This window comes from Oncorhynchus nerka, linkage group LG12 (genome assembly GCF_034236695.1).
Source record: "Oncorhynchus nerka isolate Pitt River linkage group LG12, Oner_Uvic_2.0, whole genome shotgun sequence".
Classification (NCBI taxonomy): Eukaryota; Metazoa; Chordata; class Actinopteri; order Salmoniformes; family Salmonidae; genus Oncorhynchus; species Oncorhynchus nerka.
The window spans coordinates 2,677,901-2,698,701 of record NC_088407.1 but is presented as its reverse complement, the minus strand read 5'-3'; the positions used below and the strand labels follow the sequence as shown (position 1 = coordinate 2,698,701).

At 41.8% G+C, this 20,801-nt stretch overlaps 1 protein-coding gene across 1 annotated transcript in view; it reads left to right on the top strand.

Moving 5' to 3' along the window:
- The window catches only part of LOC115118359 (butyrophilin-like protein 10), an 804,641-nt gene that overhangs the window by 219,117 nt on the left and 564,723 nt on the right, over positions 1–20,801 (top strand). Inside the window, exon 3 of the mRNA XM_065025989.1 lies at positions 18,171–18,527. Coding sequence (XP_064882061.1) covers positions 18,171–18,527 — 357 coding nt within the window. The remainder of the gene's footprint in view (positions 1–18,170; positions 18,528–20,801) is intronic.

The following is a 20,801-nucleotide window of genomic DNA, read 5'->3' as shown; positions in this document are numbered from 1 at the left end:
CCTTCCTCCTACAGATACCCATTACCTTCTGGTGTAGACCCTCCACTATATACCTTCCTCCTACAGATACCCATTACCTTCTGGTGTAGAACCTCATCTATATACCTTCCTCCTACACATACCCATTACCTTCTGGTGTAGACCCTCCACTATATACCTTCCTCCTATACCCATTACCTTCTGGTGTAGACCCTCCACTATATACCTTCCTCCTACAGATACCCATTACCTTCTGGTGTAGACCCTCCACTATATACCTTCCTCCTATAACCATTACCTTCTGGTGTAGACCCTCCACTATATACCTTCCTCCTACAGATACCCATTACCTTCTGGTGTAGACCCTCCACTATATACCTTCCTCCTACAGGACCCATTACCGTCTGGTGTAGACCCTCCACTATATACCTTCCTCCTACAGATACCAATTACCTTCTGGTATAGACCCTCTACTATATACCTTCCTCCTACAGATACCCCTTTACCTTCTGGTGTAGACCCTCCACTATATACCTTCCTCCTACAGATACCCATTACCTTCTGGTGTAGAACCTCATCTATATACCTTCCTCCTACAGATACCAATTACCTTCTGGTGTAGAACCTCCACTATATACCTTCCTCCTACAGATACCCATTACCTTCTGGTGTAGACCCTCCACTATATACCTTCCTCCTACAGATACCCATTACCTTCTAGTGTAGACCCTCCACTATATACATTCCTCCTATAACCATTACCTTCTGGTGTAGACCCTCCACTATATACCTTCCTCCTACAGATACCCATTACCGTCTGGTGTAGACCCTCCACTATATACCTTCCTCCTATAACCATTACCTTCTGGTGTAGACCCTCCACTATATACCTTCCTCCTACAGATACCCATTACCGTCTGGTGTAGACCCTCCACTATATACCTTCCTCCTATAACCATTACCTTCTGGTGTAGACCCTCCACTATATACCTTCCTCCTACAGATACCCATTACCTTCTGGTGTAGACCCTCCACTATATACCTTCCTCCTACAGATACCCATTACCGTCTGGTGTAGACCCTCCACTATATACCTTCCTCCTATAACCATTACCTTCTGGTTTAGACCCTCTACTATATACCTTCCTCCTACAGATACCCATTACCTTCTGGTCTAGACCCTCCACTATATACCTTCCTCCTATAACCATTACCTTCTGGTGTAGACCCTCCACTATATACCTTCCTCCTACAGATACCCATTACCTTCTGGTGTAGACCCTCCACTATATACCTTCCTCCTACAGATACCCATTACCTTCTGGTGTAGACCCTCCACCATATACCTTCCTCCTATAACCATTACCTTCTGGTGTAGACCCTCTACTATATACCTTCCTCCTATAACCATTAACTTCTGGTATAGACCCTCCACTATATACCTTCCTCCTACAGATACCCATTACCTTCTGGTGTAGACCCTCCACTATATACCTTCCTCCTACAGATACCCATTACCTTCTGGTGTAGACCCTCCACTATATACCTTCCTCCTACAGATACCCTCCTATAACCATTACCTTCTGGTGTAGACCCTCCACTATATACCTTCCTCCTACAGATACCCATTACCTTCTGGTGTAGACCCTCCACTATACACCTTCCTCCTACAGATACCCATTACCTTCTGGTGTAGAACCTCATCTATATACCTTCCTCCTACACATACCCATTACCTTCTGGTGTAGACCCTCCACTATATACCTTCCTCCTATACCCATTACCTTCTGGTGTAGACCCTCCACTACATACCTTCCTCCTACAGATACCCATTACCTTCTGGTGTAGACCCTCCACTACATACCTTCCTCCTACAGATACCCATTACCTTCTGGTGTAGACCCTCCACTATATACCTTCCTCCTACAGATACCCATTACCGTCTGGTGTAGACCCTCCACTATATACCTTCCTCCTACAGATACCAATTACCTTCTGGTATAGACCCTCTACTATATACCTTCCTCCTACAGATACCCCTTTACCTTCTGGTGTAGACCCTCCACTATATACCTTCCTCCTACAGATACCCATTACCTTCTGGTGTAGAACCTCATCTATATACCTTCCTCCTACAGATACCAATTACCTTCTGGTGTAGACCCTCCACTATATACCTTCCTCCTACAGATACCCATTACCTTCTGGTGTAGACCCTCCACTATATACCTTCCTCCTATAACCATTAACTTCTGGTGTAGACCCTCCACTATATACTTTCCTCCTACAGATACCCATTACCTTCTAGTGTAGACCCTCCACTATATACATTCCTCCTATAACAATTACCTTCTGGTGTAGACCCTCCACTATATACCTTCCTCCTACAGATACCCATTACCTTCTGGTGTAGACCCTCCACTATATACCTTCCTCCTACAGATACCCATTACCTTCTGGTGTAGACCCTCCACTATATACTTTCCTCCTACAGATACGCATTACCTTCTAGTGTAGACCCTCCACTATATACCTTCCTCCTATAACCATTACCTTCTGGTGTAGACCCTCCACTATATACCTTCTTCCTACAGATACCCATTACATTCTGGTGTAGACCCTCCACCATATACCTTCCTCCTATAACCATTACCTTCTGGTGTAGACCCTCATCTATATACCTTCCTCCTACAGATACCCATTACCTTCTGGTGTAGACCCTCCACTATATACCTTCCTCCTATAACCATTACCTTCTGGTGTAGACCCTCCACTATATACCTTCCTCCTATACCCATTACCTTCTGGTGTAGACCCTCCACTATATACCTTCCTCCTACAGATACCCATTACCTTCTGGTGTAGACCCTCATCTATATACCTTCCTCCTACAGATACCCATTACCTTCTGGGTTAGACCCTCCACTATATACCTTCCTCCTACAGATACCCATTACCTTCTGGTGTAGACCCTCCACTATATACCTTCCTCCTACAGATACCCATTACCTTCTGGTGTAGACCCTCCACTATATACCTTCCTCCTACAGATATCAATTACCTTCTGGTATAGACCCTCTACTATATACATTCCTCCTACAGGTACCCATTACCTTCTGGTGTAGACCCTCCACTATATACCTTCCTCCTACAGGTACCCATTACCTTCTGGTGTAGACCCTCCACTATATACCTTCATCCTATAACCATTACCTTCTGGTGTAGACCCTCCACTATATACCTTCCTCCTACAGGTACCCATTACCTTCTGGTGTAGACCCTCTACTAAATACCTTCCTCCTACAGATACCCATTACCTTCTGGTGTAGACCCTCCACTATATACCTTCCTCCTACAGATACCCATTACCTTCTGGTGTAGACCCTCCACTATATACCTTCCTCCTACAGGTACCCATTACCTTCTGGTGTAGACCCTTCTAAACCGAAGCACTCAAAATGTCATACCTGATAATTAACCATATCCCAAGATTAGGACTCAGAATCCATCAGTCACCCGTTTTGAACATTTCACTCCGTACTGTTCAAATCAAATCAAATCAAATCACATTTATTTATATAGCCCTTCGTACATCAGCTGATATCTCAAAGTGCTGTACAGAAACCCAGCCTAAAACCCCAAACAGCAAACAATGCAGGTGTAAAAGCACTGTTCAACCTTCCGTACTGTTCAACCTTCCGTACTGTTCAACCTTCTGTATTGTTCAACCTTCCATACTGTTTAGTCTTCCATACTGTTCAACCTTCCATACTGTTTAACCTTCCATACTGTTCAACCTTCCATACTGTTCAACCTTCCGTACTGTTCAACCTTCCATACTGTTCAACCTTCCGTACTGTTCAACCTTCCGTACTGTTCAACCTTCTGTATTGTTCAACCTTCCATACTGTTTAGTCTTCCATACTGTTCAACCTTCCATACTGTTTAACCTTCCATACTGTTCAACCTTCCGTACTGTTCAACATTCCATACTGTTCAACCTTCCATATTGTTCAACCTTCCATACTGTTCAACCTTCCATACTGTTCAACCTTCCATACTGTTCAACCTTCCATACTGTTCAACTTTCCGTACTGTTCAACCTTCCGTACTGTTCAACCTTCCATACTGTTCAACCTTCCATACTGTTCAACCTTCCATACTGTTCAACCTTCCGTACTGTTCAACCTTCCGTACTGTTCAACCTTCCGTACTGTTCAACCTTCCATACGGTTCAACCTTCCATACTGTTCAACCTTCCATACTGTTCAACCTTCCATACTGTTCAACCTTCCATACTGTTCAACATTCCATACTGTTCAACCTTCCGTACAGTTCAACCTTCCATACTGTTCAACTTTCCATACTGTTCAACCTTCCGTACTGTTCAACCTTCCGTACTGTTCAATCTTCCGTACTGTTCAACCTTCCGTACTGTTCAACCTTCCATTCTGTTCAACCTTCCATACTGTTCAACCTTCCATACTGTTCAACATTCCATACTGTTCAACATTCCATACTGTTCAACCTTCCGTACTGTTCAACCTTCCATTCTGTTCATCCTTCCATTCTGTTCAACCTTCCATTCTGTTCAAACTTCCATTCTGTTCAACCTTCCATACTGTTCAACCTTCCATACTGTTCAACCTTCCATACTGTTCAACCTTCCATACTGTTCAACATTCCATACTGTTCAACACTCCATACTGTTCACCCTTCCATACTGTTCAACCTTCCGTACTGTTCAACCTTCCGTACTGTTCAACCTTCCGTATTGTTCAACCTTCCATACTGTTCCACCTTCCATACTGTTCAACCTTCCGTACTGTTTAACCTTCCGTACTGTTCAACCTTCCGTACTGTTGAGTCTTCCATACTGTTTAACCTTCCGTACTGTTCAACCTTCCATACTGTTCAACCTTCCGTACTGTTCAAACTTCCATACTGTTCAACCTTCCATACTGTTCAACCCTCCATACTGTTCAACCTTACATACAATTGGAAATGACTTATCAATGGACAAACAATGATAATAAACATAATTCTCATTCACTGTGAGGTTTACCAACTCAGAAACGTATGGCCTCTGTTCTATGATCACACCAAGCACACTCTCATTTCCATTTTTCATAGTTCACTGATGATAATGTGTCCGCTGGAGCTGCTGACTTCTTCCATCTCAACTTTCTCCTTCTGGTTCCTAAGAGAGTGATAAGCACATTACTTGAAAAGCAACGAGAAACACAACACATAACAGTATTAACAATGTGGTAAGCTATGCATAATTATATATGTATGCAGCCTTATGTCTCTCCATCTGGTGTTGGAGGTGAAAGTGTTTCTCCTGACAATTGGCACGAGAGGATGTAGACTATGGCTCTTTACCATTTTGTAATTTATTTTTTATTTTTTATTTAACCTTTATTTAACCAGGTAGGCCAGTTGAGAACAAGTTCTCATTTACAACTGCTACCTGGCCAAGAATAAAGCAAAGCAGTGAGACACATACAACAACACAGAGTTACACATAAACAAACATACAATCAATAATACAATAGAAAATCGGTATACAGTGAGTGCAAATTAAGTGAGGAGGTAAGGCAATAAATCGGCGCCGTGATATGCAACTTTTCAGGAAAGTGGATTTGCTATCTCACTTTTATTTGAATATATATTTATACCGGTATAATAATATTATAGTAATAAAGAATCAGAAGAAGTATAACCCCCAATAACCAATACAACAGGCTTTCACCAGATTCTCTGTTCTAACCCCCAATAACCAATACAACAGGCTTTCACCAGATTCTCTGTTCTAACCCCTAATAACCAATACAACTGCTGCTGCCCCAACGCTTTTCTCCTTGAACCACTAATTATATAGGATAACATTTGTGTTTAAATCTACTTGTAAATATGCATTAAAAACCTACCTAAAATGACCTCTTTCAGGCGATTGGCAATGTAAAATTTTTGCCAGGAAATGGACAGTAGTTTCCCAATGACCCTCCAGACTGTTTATTTTAAGGAAGTACTTCCAGATGTTAACATGTGTATTATGAAGTTAAAACCTGTTGGGGATACACGTTCCCAAACAGGAACCCCCCCCCCACCCCCTCAGCTGGAATGTGGCGCAGGGAATGCAAGAAATAATCCTAAAAATATTTAACCTCCACACATTAACAAGTCCAATAGCTCAAATGAGAGATAAACAAGTTGTTTATCTACCCAGCAAGTCAGATTTCTAAAATGTTTTACGGCGAAAACATAGCACATATTTATGTCCAACCACCACCGCAGACATGGCTCATTAGCATAGCCAAGTAGGAAAAAATATGCAATCAACAAACGCAGGATTAAAAGAAAAATCATTTCACTAACCTTTTGAAATCTTCATCAGATGACAGTAATATAACATGTTACACAGTACATTCATTTTTTTTTCAATAATCTGCAATATATATCCATAAATCTCTGTTTACAATGACGCATCGTTCCAAAAATGCTACTAAAATGTCAGGAGAAATGAAATAGCTCCGGCAGATAACGTCAGCTAACAAGGAATACACATCCTAAACTTTGACTAAATATGTTTGGGAGAATGCATGCCCTGAGACTTCTGCTTTACATAGAGACGGTTTTAGAAGCTTTAGAGTGTTTTCTATTCAATAATATTTTTTATATGCATATATTTGCAACTTTTGACAAAAATGTATCCTGTTTTATATGGGTACCCAATTCCTCCAGAAGGGGCAGTAAACAGGGGTAGCCTTAACAGGTACACATTAGATTAAAACAGTTATTTAACATGATGTAGACTGCATCACTCATTCCCTCTATATATTAACACATTAGATTATAAACAGTTATTTAACATGATGTAGACTGCATCACTCATTCCCTCTATATATTAACCCTCTATATATTAACCCTCTATATATTAACCCTCTATATATTAACCCTCTATATATTAACACATTAGATTAAAACAGTTATTTAACATGGTGTAGACTGCATCACTCATTCCCTCTATATATTAACACATTAGATTAAAACAGTTATTCAACATAATGTAAAGTCGTGGCCAAAGGTTTTGAGAATGACACATATTCATTTTCACAAAGTTTGCTGCTTCAGTGTCTTTAGATCATTTTGTCAGATGTTACTATGGATACTGAAGTATAATTACAAGCATTTCATACGTGTCAAAGGCTTTTATTGACAATTACATGAAGTTGATGCAAAGAGTCAATATTTGCAGTGTTGACCCTTCTTTTTCAAGAGTCTCTGCAATCCGCCCTGGCAGGCTGTCAATTAACTTCTGGGCCACATCCTGACTGATGGCAGCCCATTCTTGCATAATCAATGCCGGAGTTTGTCAGAATTTGTAGGTTTTTGTTTGTCCACCCGCCTCTTGAGGATTGACCACAAGTTCTCAATGGGATTTAGGTCTGGGGAGTTTCCTGGCCATGGACCCAAAATATTGATGTTTTGTTCCCACTTAGTTGTCACCTTTGCCTTATGGCAAGGTGCTCCATCATGCTGAAAAAGGCATTGTTCGTCTCCAGAAGTTGCTGTGTTCTTAGGCAAAATTGTGAATGAGCCCACTCACTTGGCTGAGAAGCAACCCCACACATGAATGGTCTCAGGATGCTTTACTGTTGGCATGACACAGGACTGATGGTATTTGAGAGTGGGGGTATATCCCTGCGAGATCTGTAACAAAAGGACTAAAGTCCCAGTTGCAGTGAGTTTTTTTTAAAGACGAGAGTTCTCGAAAATAGTGAGTTAAAAAACAAAAAGAAAATATAGGATGTTTGAAGACTGTTTTACGTGTAGTAGCAGTATCATATTGAGAGATGATGTATCAATAATAGAGATGTTTGAACACTGTTTGATGTACGTGTATTAGCATCATATTGAGAGATGATGTATCAATAATAGAGATATTTGAGGAAGTACTGGAGTAGGACATGAAGTCCTGTCCGTATTCTCCAGTAATAGATTCACAGACGTTTATGGTATCGGTTCTAATACAAGGTATTAAGTGCCGTGACCAATTAATTATTATCCGGGGAAGAGTGTAGTGCTATCTTAGGAAATAGTTAATAGAAGGTGTGTATGATAGACGGGAGTGAAGAAATCTAAAACACCCTGAACTCCTGTTGGGAGTGTTTAGGGAATAATAACTGGTGGCATGGCGTCCAACAGACCTGTTTCTCCCTGTAATATAGAGATAGCGGAATTTAATAAAGACGTATGCGCTGAAAGAAGTGCACGAGCATTCTACCAATTCAGCTGGAATATGGGAAAAATTTAGCAAATTAGAGAAAATTGGACAACATTTTCCTGCTGACGGAGAATTCCAATCAAATAAAGAATTCAGGGAGGCAATTATGACTTGGCACAAGGACATTAAACCAGAATCAAAAGCTCAATATACTAGTGTTTAAATGTCATTATATCAACAGAAAATGCATAACGATAAACCCAGAAAGTGTAACACCAGAACACTAATACAGAAAGACTGGGGCCATAGAGAATATCACTAACTATCATTTCAATGACCAAGGTAAACCAAAGAAACATGTCGGAATGCATCAAAGCATAGGGAGACCGAGTCCTGTTTTAGCTGTGTGGCTATTTGGTCATTGGAAAAGGGAGTGTAAAGTGGGTGTGGTCATTGGAAAAGGGAGTGCAAAGTGGGTGTGGTCATTGGAAAAGGGAGTGTAAAGTGGGTGTGGTCATCGGAAAAGGGAGTGTAAAGTAGGTGTGGTCATCGGAAAAGGGAGTGCAAAGTGGGTGTGGTCATTGGAAAAGGGAGTGCAAAGTGGGTGTGGTCATTGGAAAAGGGAGTGTAAAGTGGGTGTGGTCATCGGAAAAGGGAGTGTAAAGTGGGTGTGGTCATCGGAAAAGGGAGTGTAAAGTGGGTGTGGAACTGTATTCAGAGGAAATGCTGCCAGGCAAGCGTTTGCATAATTTTCAAAAGATCAACAACTACTCGTTTTGAGGTTAGCAAGAATCGAACTTTCACCTAGCGGTGTCTCTGTTCCATCGATATACATAGAGATTACAGTTGTGAAGGAAGGCGTATGAGATAACGTTTTACCTAACTGTTTAGTAAAGGCCAGGGATTAAATATTGCGGGATTCCTTGCGATGAGAAATTGGCTAAATTTGCGGCAGGAAAACATATTTTGGGTTGAAGATTCTAAATGCCAGGGGATTCTAAAGGTAACACATTTAAATATGGCCAAACATTCCTTGCAACACGCAGGAGGCCTTAGGGTTTGTTTAAATCATGGGACATTTTATGTGGTTTTATTTTTAAATACATTTACGTTTTATGTTGTCTTATTCTGGAATGGGATTCTAGACGAAAGGGTGGAGGGGTCACGAGGAATTAGCATTGGGGTTATCAAACCTAAAGGGAACTTATTTTCTTTTAATGTGGTATGATGGAGAACCACATGAGGAAAAGGATCGGTGGTGAGATAATATCGCTGTGTTGTGGGATTTATAGGATGAAATGTTTTGAAGAGGTATTTAAATGGTTTCTGAAGGACAGGGAAAGAAAGGAGGAGGAAACATTTTAATGGTGACGAAAGCCCTGAATATTAAAAATTCCTAAATGAAGAATGATCTAGTTCATTATGAATTAAATAGACGGGGGGTTCATCATATAATTCACGAGAAACACCAGTCTCTATCCAAATTGTACCATTACTTTATGAGATACTACTATCTCCTTGGGGAGTTATAAAGAGTTGTGATTTTAAGTTGATTAGTTATGTGAATTGGTTTATTTTTGATTTAACATGTTTTTTTAATCACATGTTTGAAAGTGGTAAATGACCAGTTCCCTGAGGTCCTGGTTTTTGGGCTACTTATACAGTGGTACTGTGCTCAGGCTGCATATAGGAAGGAAAATATATGTTAATAAGGGATGACAGTTACTTCACATGGACTGTGATTTATGTATTGCTGATTTCGTGTTGTGTTTTTATTTTGATATATACTTCACCAGATTGGGATCGTGGAATTCTGCAATCTTCATGATCTGGTAACTCTTCCTAGAGCTCGCCAGTAGAATAAGGGAGTATGGACTCATTTAGAAAATGTTTTTTAGCAGTAACATCATGTTATGCTTTTTTGACATTTGTCTTATAGATGTTATAGATGTTATTAAGAAAAGGTTAATGTCATAATTCATCATATAGTCAATGTTTGTCTAGTTTCCTGAAACAGAAATTAAATTAACTTAACTGTTGTTATGATCTGTGCTTTTTAGAGGTTATCATGGAAGGTGACGTCAGATCGTGTTTTAATGCATGAATTTTTGATCACCGACAGTGTGTGTCAACTTTAAAACCCTCCCTATATCACGCCTTGGTCAATATGTTTTGTGTTTTCGTTATATATTTTGGTCAGGCCAGGGTGTGACATGGGTAAATGTGTTGGGTTCGTATTGAGGTTTTATTAGCATTGGGATTGTGTATGTTAGGGATGTGTCTAGTTAGGCTTGGCTGCCTGAGGCGGTTCTCAATTGGAGTCAGGTGATTCTCGTTGTCTCGGATTGGGAACCGTATTTAGGTAGCCTGAGTTCACTTTGTAATTCGTGGGTGATTGTTCCTGTCTCAGTGTAGTGTTCACCAGATAGGCTGTAATAAGTTTCACGTTCCGTTTGTTGTTTTGTATTTCATAAGTTATTTCATATATCGTCATTCATACATTAAAGTCATGAGTAACCACCACGCTGCATTTCGGTCCTCTCTTTCTACAAACGAAGAACGCCGTTACACCCTAACCGGCTGAAGGAAGAACGACAAAGGCGTGCTATGAGAGACAGTGACTTTTACCACTCTGAGTCCGGGGTGCTGAGAGCGTGGAGAGAGAGAACAAGCTCAGGTGAGAGTCTCGTGTACGTGGGGGAAACGGAAGTATCTACTTGGTTATTAAAATCGGGACATTATCAAGGGCCATGAAATGTGACAGGCATGTGTTTACATGTGCCTTTGGGAAGATGAACTGTAAACGACATGGGGGGGGGGTATACGCCCTGCTAACTATTTAAACTGGGAATGCATTGAGATCCTGATCTTTCTTGACCAGGCCACTCATGACAGGACAACAGGGACAAAAGGGGGGGCTGTAATGAGAAGAGTTATGACCGGCAGTAAAAGGTGGTTTATAAATGTGTCTCACAGGGACGATATAAGTTGATAAAACTGGAATTTGAGCCTTAGTCTCAAAGTGAGCGCTGAGGTCAGTCATTCTAGATTCTGGTTGGGATCAATGATAACATGTTTTTGTTGTGATGGGGATACAGCGAGAGAGAATTGCTAAAGCACGATGAGGGGTGGATACGCTGCTAACATTTATGCGGCCGAGAAACGTATCTCTCAGTGTCATGATGAGGGGAGGTGGTTTTGTGTGGGGGAATCACTGGATGACCTGTGGGATCTAACCCATACATCTAACCCATACTCTATCATTACATCTAACCCATACATCTAACCAATACTCTATCATTACATCTAACCCATAACACACTATACTCCTCTATCATTACATCTAACCCATAACAAAAATGGAGGAGAAGGGGAAGAGAGTGAAAATTACATGACTTGGGAACACCTCTTCGTACCTGGCGCCTAAATGGGAAGACTGGGGGAAAGCACGAGGAAGCATCATTAGGGCTTTATAGTCTGGCAGGAAAGTGTCCTGGAGGCATAGAGTCAGGTGAAGAGAGTGGGAATTGTCATGATTTCAGGCTTTGGTTGTCATGCATATATAATTATGCATAGCTTATCACATCGTTAATACTGTTATTTTTTTGTGTTTTTTGTTGCTTTCCAAGTCTTGTGTTTTGTGTGTCGTTTTGTTGCTTTCCAAGTCTTGTGCTGTCACTCTCTTAGGAACCAGAAGGGGGAGTGGAGAAACTAAAAGCTGCTCCATCTGTCATTGAACGAGACGGCAGATTCAGCTGGAATGACATTTTGTTGTGTGATCATAGTTCGGAGGCCATAAGTCTCTGAATTTGTTCACCTCACGGTGACTGTTCATTGGTTGTTCATTTGTTTGTTTGTTTAATTAATGTTTTATAATAATTTGTTAGGTTTTATTCATGTTTTATTATCATTGTTTATACATGTATTCGTAATTTCCAAGTTCATATGAGTTGAACATTAGGATGTTGGGTTCCACATTTTGACGAGGGACTGTTGGGTTCCACATTTTGACGAGGGACTGTTGGGTTCCACATTTTGACGAGGGACTGTTGGGTTCCACATTTTGACGAGGGACTGTTGGGTTCCACATTTTGACGAGGGACTGTTGGGTTCCACATTTTGACGAGGGACTGTTGGGTTCCACATTTTGACGAGGGACTGTTGGGTTCCACATTTTGAACATTGAGATATTAATTAAACGAAAGAAGCATAGAATCCAAGGAGAAAAAGACCTCTGTAGAAAAACAGATAGCTGTGGAATGTGGGTTGGAATGGGTTGGAATGGGTTGGAATGTGGGTTGGAATGGGTTGGAATGTGTTGGAATGGGTTGGAATGGGTTGGAATGGGTTGGAATGTGTTGGAATGGGTTGGAATGGGTTGGAATGTGTTGGAATGGGTTGGAATGGGTTGGAATGTGTTGGAATGGGTTGGAATGGGTTGGAATGGGTTGGAATGGGTTGAGGGAGTAGAGCAACGGTTGAGATGGGGGAGACAGACATCTGCTGACTAGGGGACGGAGGGGTTGAGATAGGGGAGACAGATAGACATCTGTGGACTAGGGGAAGGAGGGGTTGAGATAGGGGAGACAGATAGACATCTGTGGACTAGGGGAAGGAGGGGTTGAGATAGGGGAGACAGATGGACATCTGTTGACTCGGGGACAGAGGGGTTGAGATAGGGGAGACAGATGGTCGTCTGTGGACTAGGGGACAGAGGGGTTGAGATAGGGGAGACATATGGACATCTGTTGACTCGGGGACAGAGGGGTTGAGATAGGGGAGACAGATGGTCGTCTGTGGACTAGGGGACAGAGGGGTTGAGATAGGGGAGACATATGGACATCTGTTGACTCGGGGAAGGAACGGTTGAGGTCAGGAGATGAGGTCAGTTCCTCTTAACCTGTTACTCCTACCCCCTACTTTTTCGAACATTCTGTTAAAAATCGCGCAACATTTCAGCGCCCTGCTACTCATGCCAGGAATATAGTATATGCATATGATTAGTATGTGTGGATAGAAAACACTCAGACGTTTATAAAACTGGTTAAATCACGGCTGTGACTATAACAGAACGTGCGTTTCATCGAAAAGTGGTTTATAGGCCTACTGTAAGTAGCCTAGACACCCACCTGATGGGCCCACTAAGGAGGAGTTCTTATCTGGTTTATAGGCCTACTGTAAGTAGCCTAGACACCCACCTGATGGACCCACTAAGGAGGAGTTCTTATCTGGTTTACAGGCCTACTGTAAGTAGCCTAGACACCCACCTGATGGACCCACTAAGGAGGAGTTCTTATCTGGTTTACAGGCCTACTGTAAGTAGCCTAGACACCCACCTGATGGACCCACTAAGGAGGAGTTCTTATCTGGTTTACAGGCCTACTGTAAGTAGCCTAGACACCCACCTGATGGACCCACTAAGGAGGAGTTCTTATCTGGTTTACAGGCCTACTGTAAGTAGCCTAGACACCCACCTGATGGACCCACTAAGGAGTAGTTCTTATCTGGTTTACAGGCCTACTGTAAGTAGCCTAGACACCCACCTGATGGACCCACTAAGGAGGAGTTCTTATCTGGTTTACAGGCCTACTGTAAGTAGCCTAGACACCCACCTGATGGACCCACTAAGGAGGAGTTCTTATCTGGTTTACAGGCCTACTGTAAGTAGCCTAGACACCCACCTGATGGACCCACTAAGGAGGAGTTCTTATCTGGTTTATAGGCCTACTGTAAGCAGCCTAGATGCAGCCAAATCAGAAAGGTGAGTGTGGTCAGAGACCTAGAGCAACAAGATCCCTTATGATTCTGAGCTGCCTGGCAGGGTTGGTCCTACGAACCCCGGTGATGGGAGAGCACAATCAATATACAACGACATTCTCAAAGCTGCTAATGAGAACCTTGATGACCTTGTACCTAGCCGGTGGGGATTCCGGTGGGGGGCCCCCACCCAGGCAGTGGCAGTGCTGGCAACACTAGCTGCAGTAACCCATGGGCAGGGGGTCACACTCAGACAATCAGAGACGGGGGCAAGCTATTGTGGCCCTGGTGGCATAAAATCATCAAAAAGTCTGACTGCAGAGATGCTTGGGGAAATGGTCACAATGGGGGCCCTGTGTTTCAGGGGACAGGGGTGAATCTGATCTCCATCACCTAGGACTTGACAATGGTCACAACGGGTGGCCTGTGTGTGTTTCAGGGGACGGAGGTGAATCTGATATCCATCACCTAGGACTTGACAATGGTCAAATCTCACATTTTTGGCATATGGTACTGTATTCATTAGTGGTAGAGTATGGAACTGTTTAACATATAGAGCTGATGGTTGTTATGGTACTGTATTCATTATTGGTAGAGTATGGAACTGTTTAACAAATACAGTTGATATACAGTTGAAGTCGGAAGTTTACATACACCTTATCCAAATACATTTAAACTCAGTTTTTCACAATTCCTGACATTTGATCCTAGTAAAAATGAGGATCACCACTTTATTTTAAGAATGTGAAATGTCAGAATAATAGTAGAGAGAAGGATTTATTTCAGCTTTTATTTCTTTCATCACGTTCCCAGTTGGTCAGAAGTTTACATACACTCAAATAGTATTTGGTAGCATTGCCATTAAATTGAATAACTTGGGTCAAACGTTTTGGGTAGCCTTCCACAAGCTTCCCACAATAAGTTGGGTGAATTTTGGCCCATTCCTCCTGACAGAGCTGGTGTAACTGAGTCAGGTTTCTAGGCCTCCTTGCTCACAAATGCATTATCAGTTCAGCCCACACATTTTCTATAGGATTGAGGTCAGGGCTTTGTGATGGCCACTCCAATACCTTGACTCAATTAGTATTTGGTAACATTGCCTTTAAATGTCTTAACTGGAGTTAAATGCCTTCCACAATAAAAGGTTCTGCCCAGAAATGTTTTATAGTATTGAGATCAGGGCTTTGTGATGGCCTCTCCAAAACCTTGACTTTGTTGTCCTTAAGCCATTATTCCACAACTGGAAGTATGCTTGAGGTCATTGTCCATTTGGAAGACCCATTTGCGACCAAGCTTTAACTTCCTGACTGATGCCTTGAGATGTTACTTCAATATATCCACATAAATGTCCGACCTCATGATGCCATCTATTTTGTGAAATGCACCAGTCCGTCCTGCAGCAAAGCACCCCCACAACATGATGCTGCCTCCCCCGTGCTTCAAGTTTGGGATAGTGTTCTTCGGCTTGCAAGCCTCCCTCTTTTTCCTCCAAACATAACGATGGTCATTATGGTCAAACAGTTCTACTTTTGTTTCATTAGAAACATACAAAAAGCACGATCTTTGTCCCCATGTGCAGTTGCAAACCGTAGTCTGGCTTTTCTATGACGGTTTTTGGAGCAGTGGCTTCTTCCTTGCTGAGTGGTCTTTCAGGTTATGTCGATATAGGACTTGTTTTACTGTGGAAATAGATACTTTTGTACCTATCCTCTTCACAAGGTCCTTTGCTGTTGTTCTGGGATTGATTTGCACTTTTCGCACCAAAGTACGTTCATCCCTACGAGACAGAACACGTCTCCTTCCTGAGCGGTATGACGGCTGCGTGGTCCCATAGTGTTTATACTTGCGTACTATTGTTTGTACAGATGAACGTGGTACCTTCAGGCATTTGGAAATTGCTCCCAAGGATGAATCAGGCTTGTGGAGGTCTACAATTTACAATTTGCCCCCTCTATGAGGTCTTGGCTGATTTTCTTTGGATTTTCCCATGATTTCAAGAGGCACTGAGTTTGAAGGTAGGCCTTGAAATACATCCACAGGTACACCTCCAATTGACTCAAATTATGTAAATGAGCCTATCAGAATCTTCTAAAGCCATGACATAATTTTCTGGAATTTTCCAAGCTGTTTAAAGGCACAGTCAACTTAGTGTATGTAAACTTCTGACCCACTGGAATTGTGACACAGTGAATTATAAGTGAAAATAATCTGTCTGTAAACAATTGATGGAAAAATGACTTGTGTCATGCACAAAGTAGATGTCCTTAACCGACTTGCCAAAACTGTAGTTTGTTAAGAAGAAATTTGTTGAGTGGTTGAAAAATGAATTTTAATGACTCCAACCTAAGTGTATGTAAACTTTCGACTTCAACTGTACTTTACATGAACAAAATGCTCATTGCAATATATATTTATATATGTCGTTGTTGTCTTCTCTGTTGTAATGTGATCCGTCTGCTGGAGAGTTCATCAGAGTCTCTCTGGTTGTGTTTCCCCGAAGATCATAGCCTTTCGTGGTTGTTAGATGGATATTTCAGAGTACCATTTAGAAATGTTCTCATAGATAGATATTTCAGAGTACCATTCGGACATGTTCTCATAGATAGATATTTCGGCGGTTGTCTGTATCCTCGTTCTAGGTTCTCTCTGTGGTAACAAAGGATTTTCAAAAGTCCATTCTATAGAATGGAGAGAGAGAGTTTCCGTATTTATGGGGGGTCATAAACCGGTGGGGGAAGAGAGAGAAAGGGGGTTTTCTGACCCTTCACCCAACAGGGCAAAGTCTTGGCAGAAGCTACAATCTATCTACAATATTAAAGCTGATCTACCCCCTAGAAAATAAAGGGATCATAGCTTTCACCTGGATTCACCTGGTCAGTCTATGTCATGGAAAGAGCAGAGCTGTGTTTGAATACTCATACCAACCACACTAACTGTACTATTTGTGATGTGAAGTGAGTATATAGGATGCTTATTGGTCATAGTATGGATATAGTTAGTATGCAAAAAGTTCCCGGATGCTAAATTCGCCAAAATATGAGGTATACTCGCAGAGGATAGACATTATTATCAACGTACTTTAGGGCCTACAATTCCTCAGGAAATAGAGGTATCTTCACATCATTTTCAGATTTGAAGAAAATTATATTATATTATACATCAAACTTGCCAGTATATTTACTACTGGATACGTTTATTGACTTGATTTTTCCCATCATTCTTAGCTTAGCTAAATGGTGTAGCCGTTTTGCTTTCTCAATAGACATTCGGGTGCTTTCGTAAATTCGCTCTGGATATCTACACCGATTTCAGAGCACTCTTGTCTGAGTGTGCCAGAGCACAGAATAATGAATTTATGAGTGCTCAACACCCTTTGAATATGAATGATGTCAGTTAACGTCAGCAAAAAAGCTAAATTAAATTGTTGCCAACAGCACAGTTAGTCACCCCTCTAAATAAATGGTCAGAGTGGTCTCATTTGTGTAAAATAAAAGAAGATTTGAAGAAAATATATTATATTATACAAACTTGCCAGTATATTTACTTGGATACTTGACTTTATTGACTTGATGAGGTCAGAATGCTCATATCAACCCTACTCCTCGGCCCGAGCGTATAGTTTGTGCCCCGAGAGCGAAACACTTTGAATTTACAAATGGACAATCTGACGATGCTCTGAATTTATGACTCTGGCACTCCAGATTAAATTTAAGAACACACCCGAAGTCGTAAAATGTCGTAGTCATTTGTTATTCTAGATAGTAAGAGGTTGCATAGCAACAGCATCAACTTCCGGCGAAGAGCTAGTACACTCAACTGAAAGGATCCTGTTCAGTTACAGTATACTAAAATGAACTAATAGTATGTAATATATACTCAATAAGTATGTAGTATACAGCATGTTAGTATGGGTATTCGAACACAGCACAGGTGTTCATAATGTTTTGTATGCTCAGTGTATAGTTGGCCTACAATTTGAGTTACTTAATGAGAGGGAGCAGCATTGAGCTAGCAACGTCACTTCCTGGAGTAGCTAAAACTGTCTACAAAAATGTCCCACATGAGACACCACCTTAGCAGCCTTCATTTGGCCACAATGCTATTGAGTCTTCACATAGGTATGAATGGTGTCATATGGGCCAGAATCCATGGAAGAACAGGAAGTTACCAGTTATCTCTGACTATGTCCTTTGTTTTTCTCCAGGGTCGTCTGAGGTTCAGGTTGTTGGACCGGCTGACCCAGTCGTTGCCTTAGCTGGTGATGACATTATTCTACCATGTTCCCTGGAACCCAGTGTCAGTGCTGAGGACATGGCAGTGGAGTGGACCAGATTGAACCTGAAAGCAGAAAACGTCCATCTTTACCGTCAAGGTCGAGACTCCAATGAGGATCAGCATCCATCCTACAGGGGAAGGACATCAATGTTTCATGAAGAACTGAAGAACGGCAACGTCTCCTTAAAGCTGAACAGAGTTACTCTCTCTGATGCTGGAAGCTACAGGTGCTTCATTCCAACACTGACCAGCCAGGTGAAGAACACCACCGTTCAACTCTTTGTTGGTGAGTCATGAATACTGGAGATGTGATCAGAGGTTGTATTGGTAAATCTGGCTAAATGATTGGCTGCTGAAATATCAACATGTCTTCCTCCCTCATCATTCCTTCCTCTGTTATATATCATGTATTCAGCTGGTCTTCCTCCCTCATCATGTATTCAGCTGGTCTTCCTCCCTCATCATGTATTCAGCTGGTCTTCCTCCCTCATCATGTATTCAGCTGGTCTTCCTCCCTCATTCATGTATTCATCATGTATTCAGCTGGTCTTCCTCCCTCATCATGTATTCATCATGTATTCAGCTGGTCTTCCTCCCTCATCAGTCCTTCCTCTGTTATAGATCATGTATTCAGCTGGTCTTCCTCCCTCATCATGTATTCAGCTGGTCTTCCTCCCTCATCATGTATTCAGCTGCTCTTCCTCCCTCATCATGTATTCAGCTGGTCTTCCTCCTCATCATTCCTTCCTCTGTTATAGATCATGTATTCAGCTGGTCTTCCTCCCTCATCATGTATTCAGCTGGTCTTCCTCCCTCATCATGTATTCAGCTGGTCTTCCTCCCTCATCATTCCTTCCTCTGTTATAGATTATGTATTCAGCTGAATTTCCTCCCTTATCATGTATTCTGCTGGTCTCTCACACTGTCTGTGTCCCAATATTCCTACTGTTGACTCACTGGGTGTGTCCCAATATTCCTACTACCTACTGTTGACTCACTCTCTATGTCCCAATATTCCTACTACCTGCTGTTGACTCACTGGTTGTGTCCCAATATTCCTACTACCTACTGTTGACTCACTGTCTGTGTCCCAATATTCCTACCAGCTACTGTTGACTCACTGTCTGTGTCCCAATATTCCTACTACCTACTGTTGACTCACTGTCTGTCCTAATATTCCTACTGTTGACTCACTGTCTGTGTCCCAATATTCCTACTACCCACTGTTGACTCACAGTAGTTACTATGTACTGATAGTGATACATACTATAGAGCATGTAATGTATAGTCAACAGCATTGTGCTGTTTTGCTAATTGATTTGTCCAAGGCTTTAGACACAGTGAATTATTGATGTCTGTCAAGTAAAGCGGTTATGGTTTGATGATTATCTCAGTGTTACATCACAATGTATTCAGGTTGATGACATTGTAATACTGGAGTGCTTTAGGGTTCTGTTAATGCTGGAGTGCTGCAGGGTTCTGTTAATACTGGAGTGCTGCAGGGTTCTGTTAATACTGGAGTGCTGCAGGGTTCTGTTAATACTGGAGTGTTGCAGGGTTCTGTTAATACTGGAGTGCTGCAGGGTTCTGTTAATACTGGAGTGCTGCAGGGTTCTGTTAATACTGGAGTGCTGCAGGGTTCTGTTAATACTGGAGTGCTGCAGGGTTCTGTTAATACTGTATCTCAGCCAGTGATCTCTGGTTTATCTTGTATCTGTAGGTGCTGTATCTCAGCCAGTGATCTCTGTTTTATCTTGTATCTGTAGGTGCTGTGTCTCAGCCAGTGATCTCTGTGTTATCTTGTATCTGTGTAGGTGCTGTATCTCAGCCAGTGATCTCTGGTTTATCTTGTATATGTATAGGTGCTGTATCTCAGTCAGTGATCTCTGTGTTATCTTGTATCTGTATCTCAGCCAGTGATCTCTGTTTTATCTTGTATCTGTGTAGGTGCTGTATCTCAGCCAGTGATCTCTGTTTTATCCTGTATCTGTATCTCAGCCAGTGATCTCTGTTTTATCCTGTATCTGTAGGTGATGTATCTCAGCCAGTAATCTCTGTTTTATCCTGTGCTGTATCTCAGCCAGTGATCTCTGTGTTATCTTGTATCTGTGTGTGATCTCTATTGATGGAACTAAATACTGGGGGGTGGTACTGAAGTGTGAGTCTAGAGGCTGGTTTCCTGAACCTGAGATGGAGTGGCTGGACAGTTCTGGAACCATCCTCCCTGCTGATGGACCTCCAGAGAGACACAGGGACAAAGAGGGCCTCTACGCTGTGAGACAACATGTCACTGTGGACCAGACTGACACCAACAGGTTCACCTGTAGAGTTCACCAGACGGAGATCAATCACCTGAAGGAGACAGAGATTCATGTCCCAGGTGAGGTCTTCATTGGTTAACCCAAATACCTGAGACCTCTTGTTAGTTAGACTAGTTGGTGGAGGACGGTTTCCTAAGGGATGACCTTATTGGTCTGTTTTTAGAAGTATTTATAAATGATGCTTTACTTCTTGTACAGTACATGTGTAGATGTTGTTGTAATGGTTTGACATGGCTTCT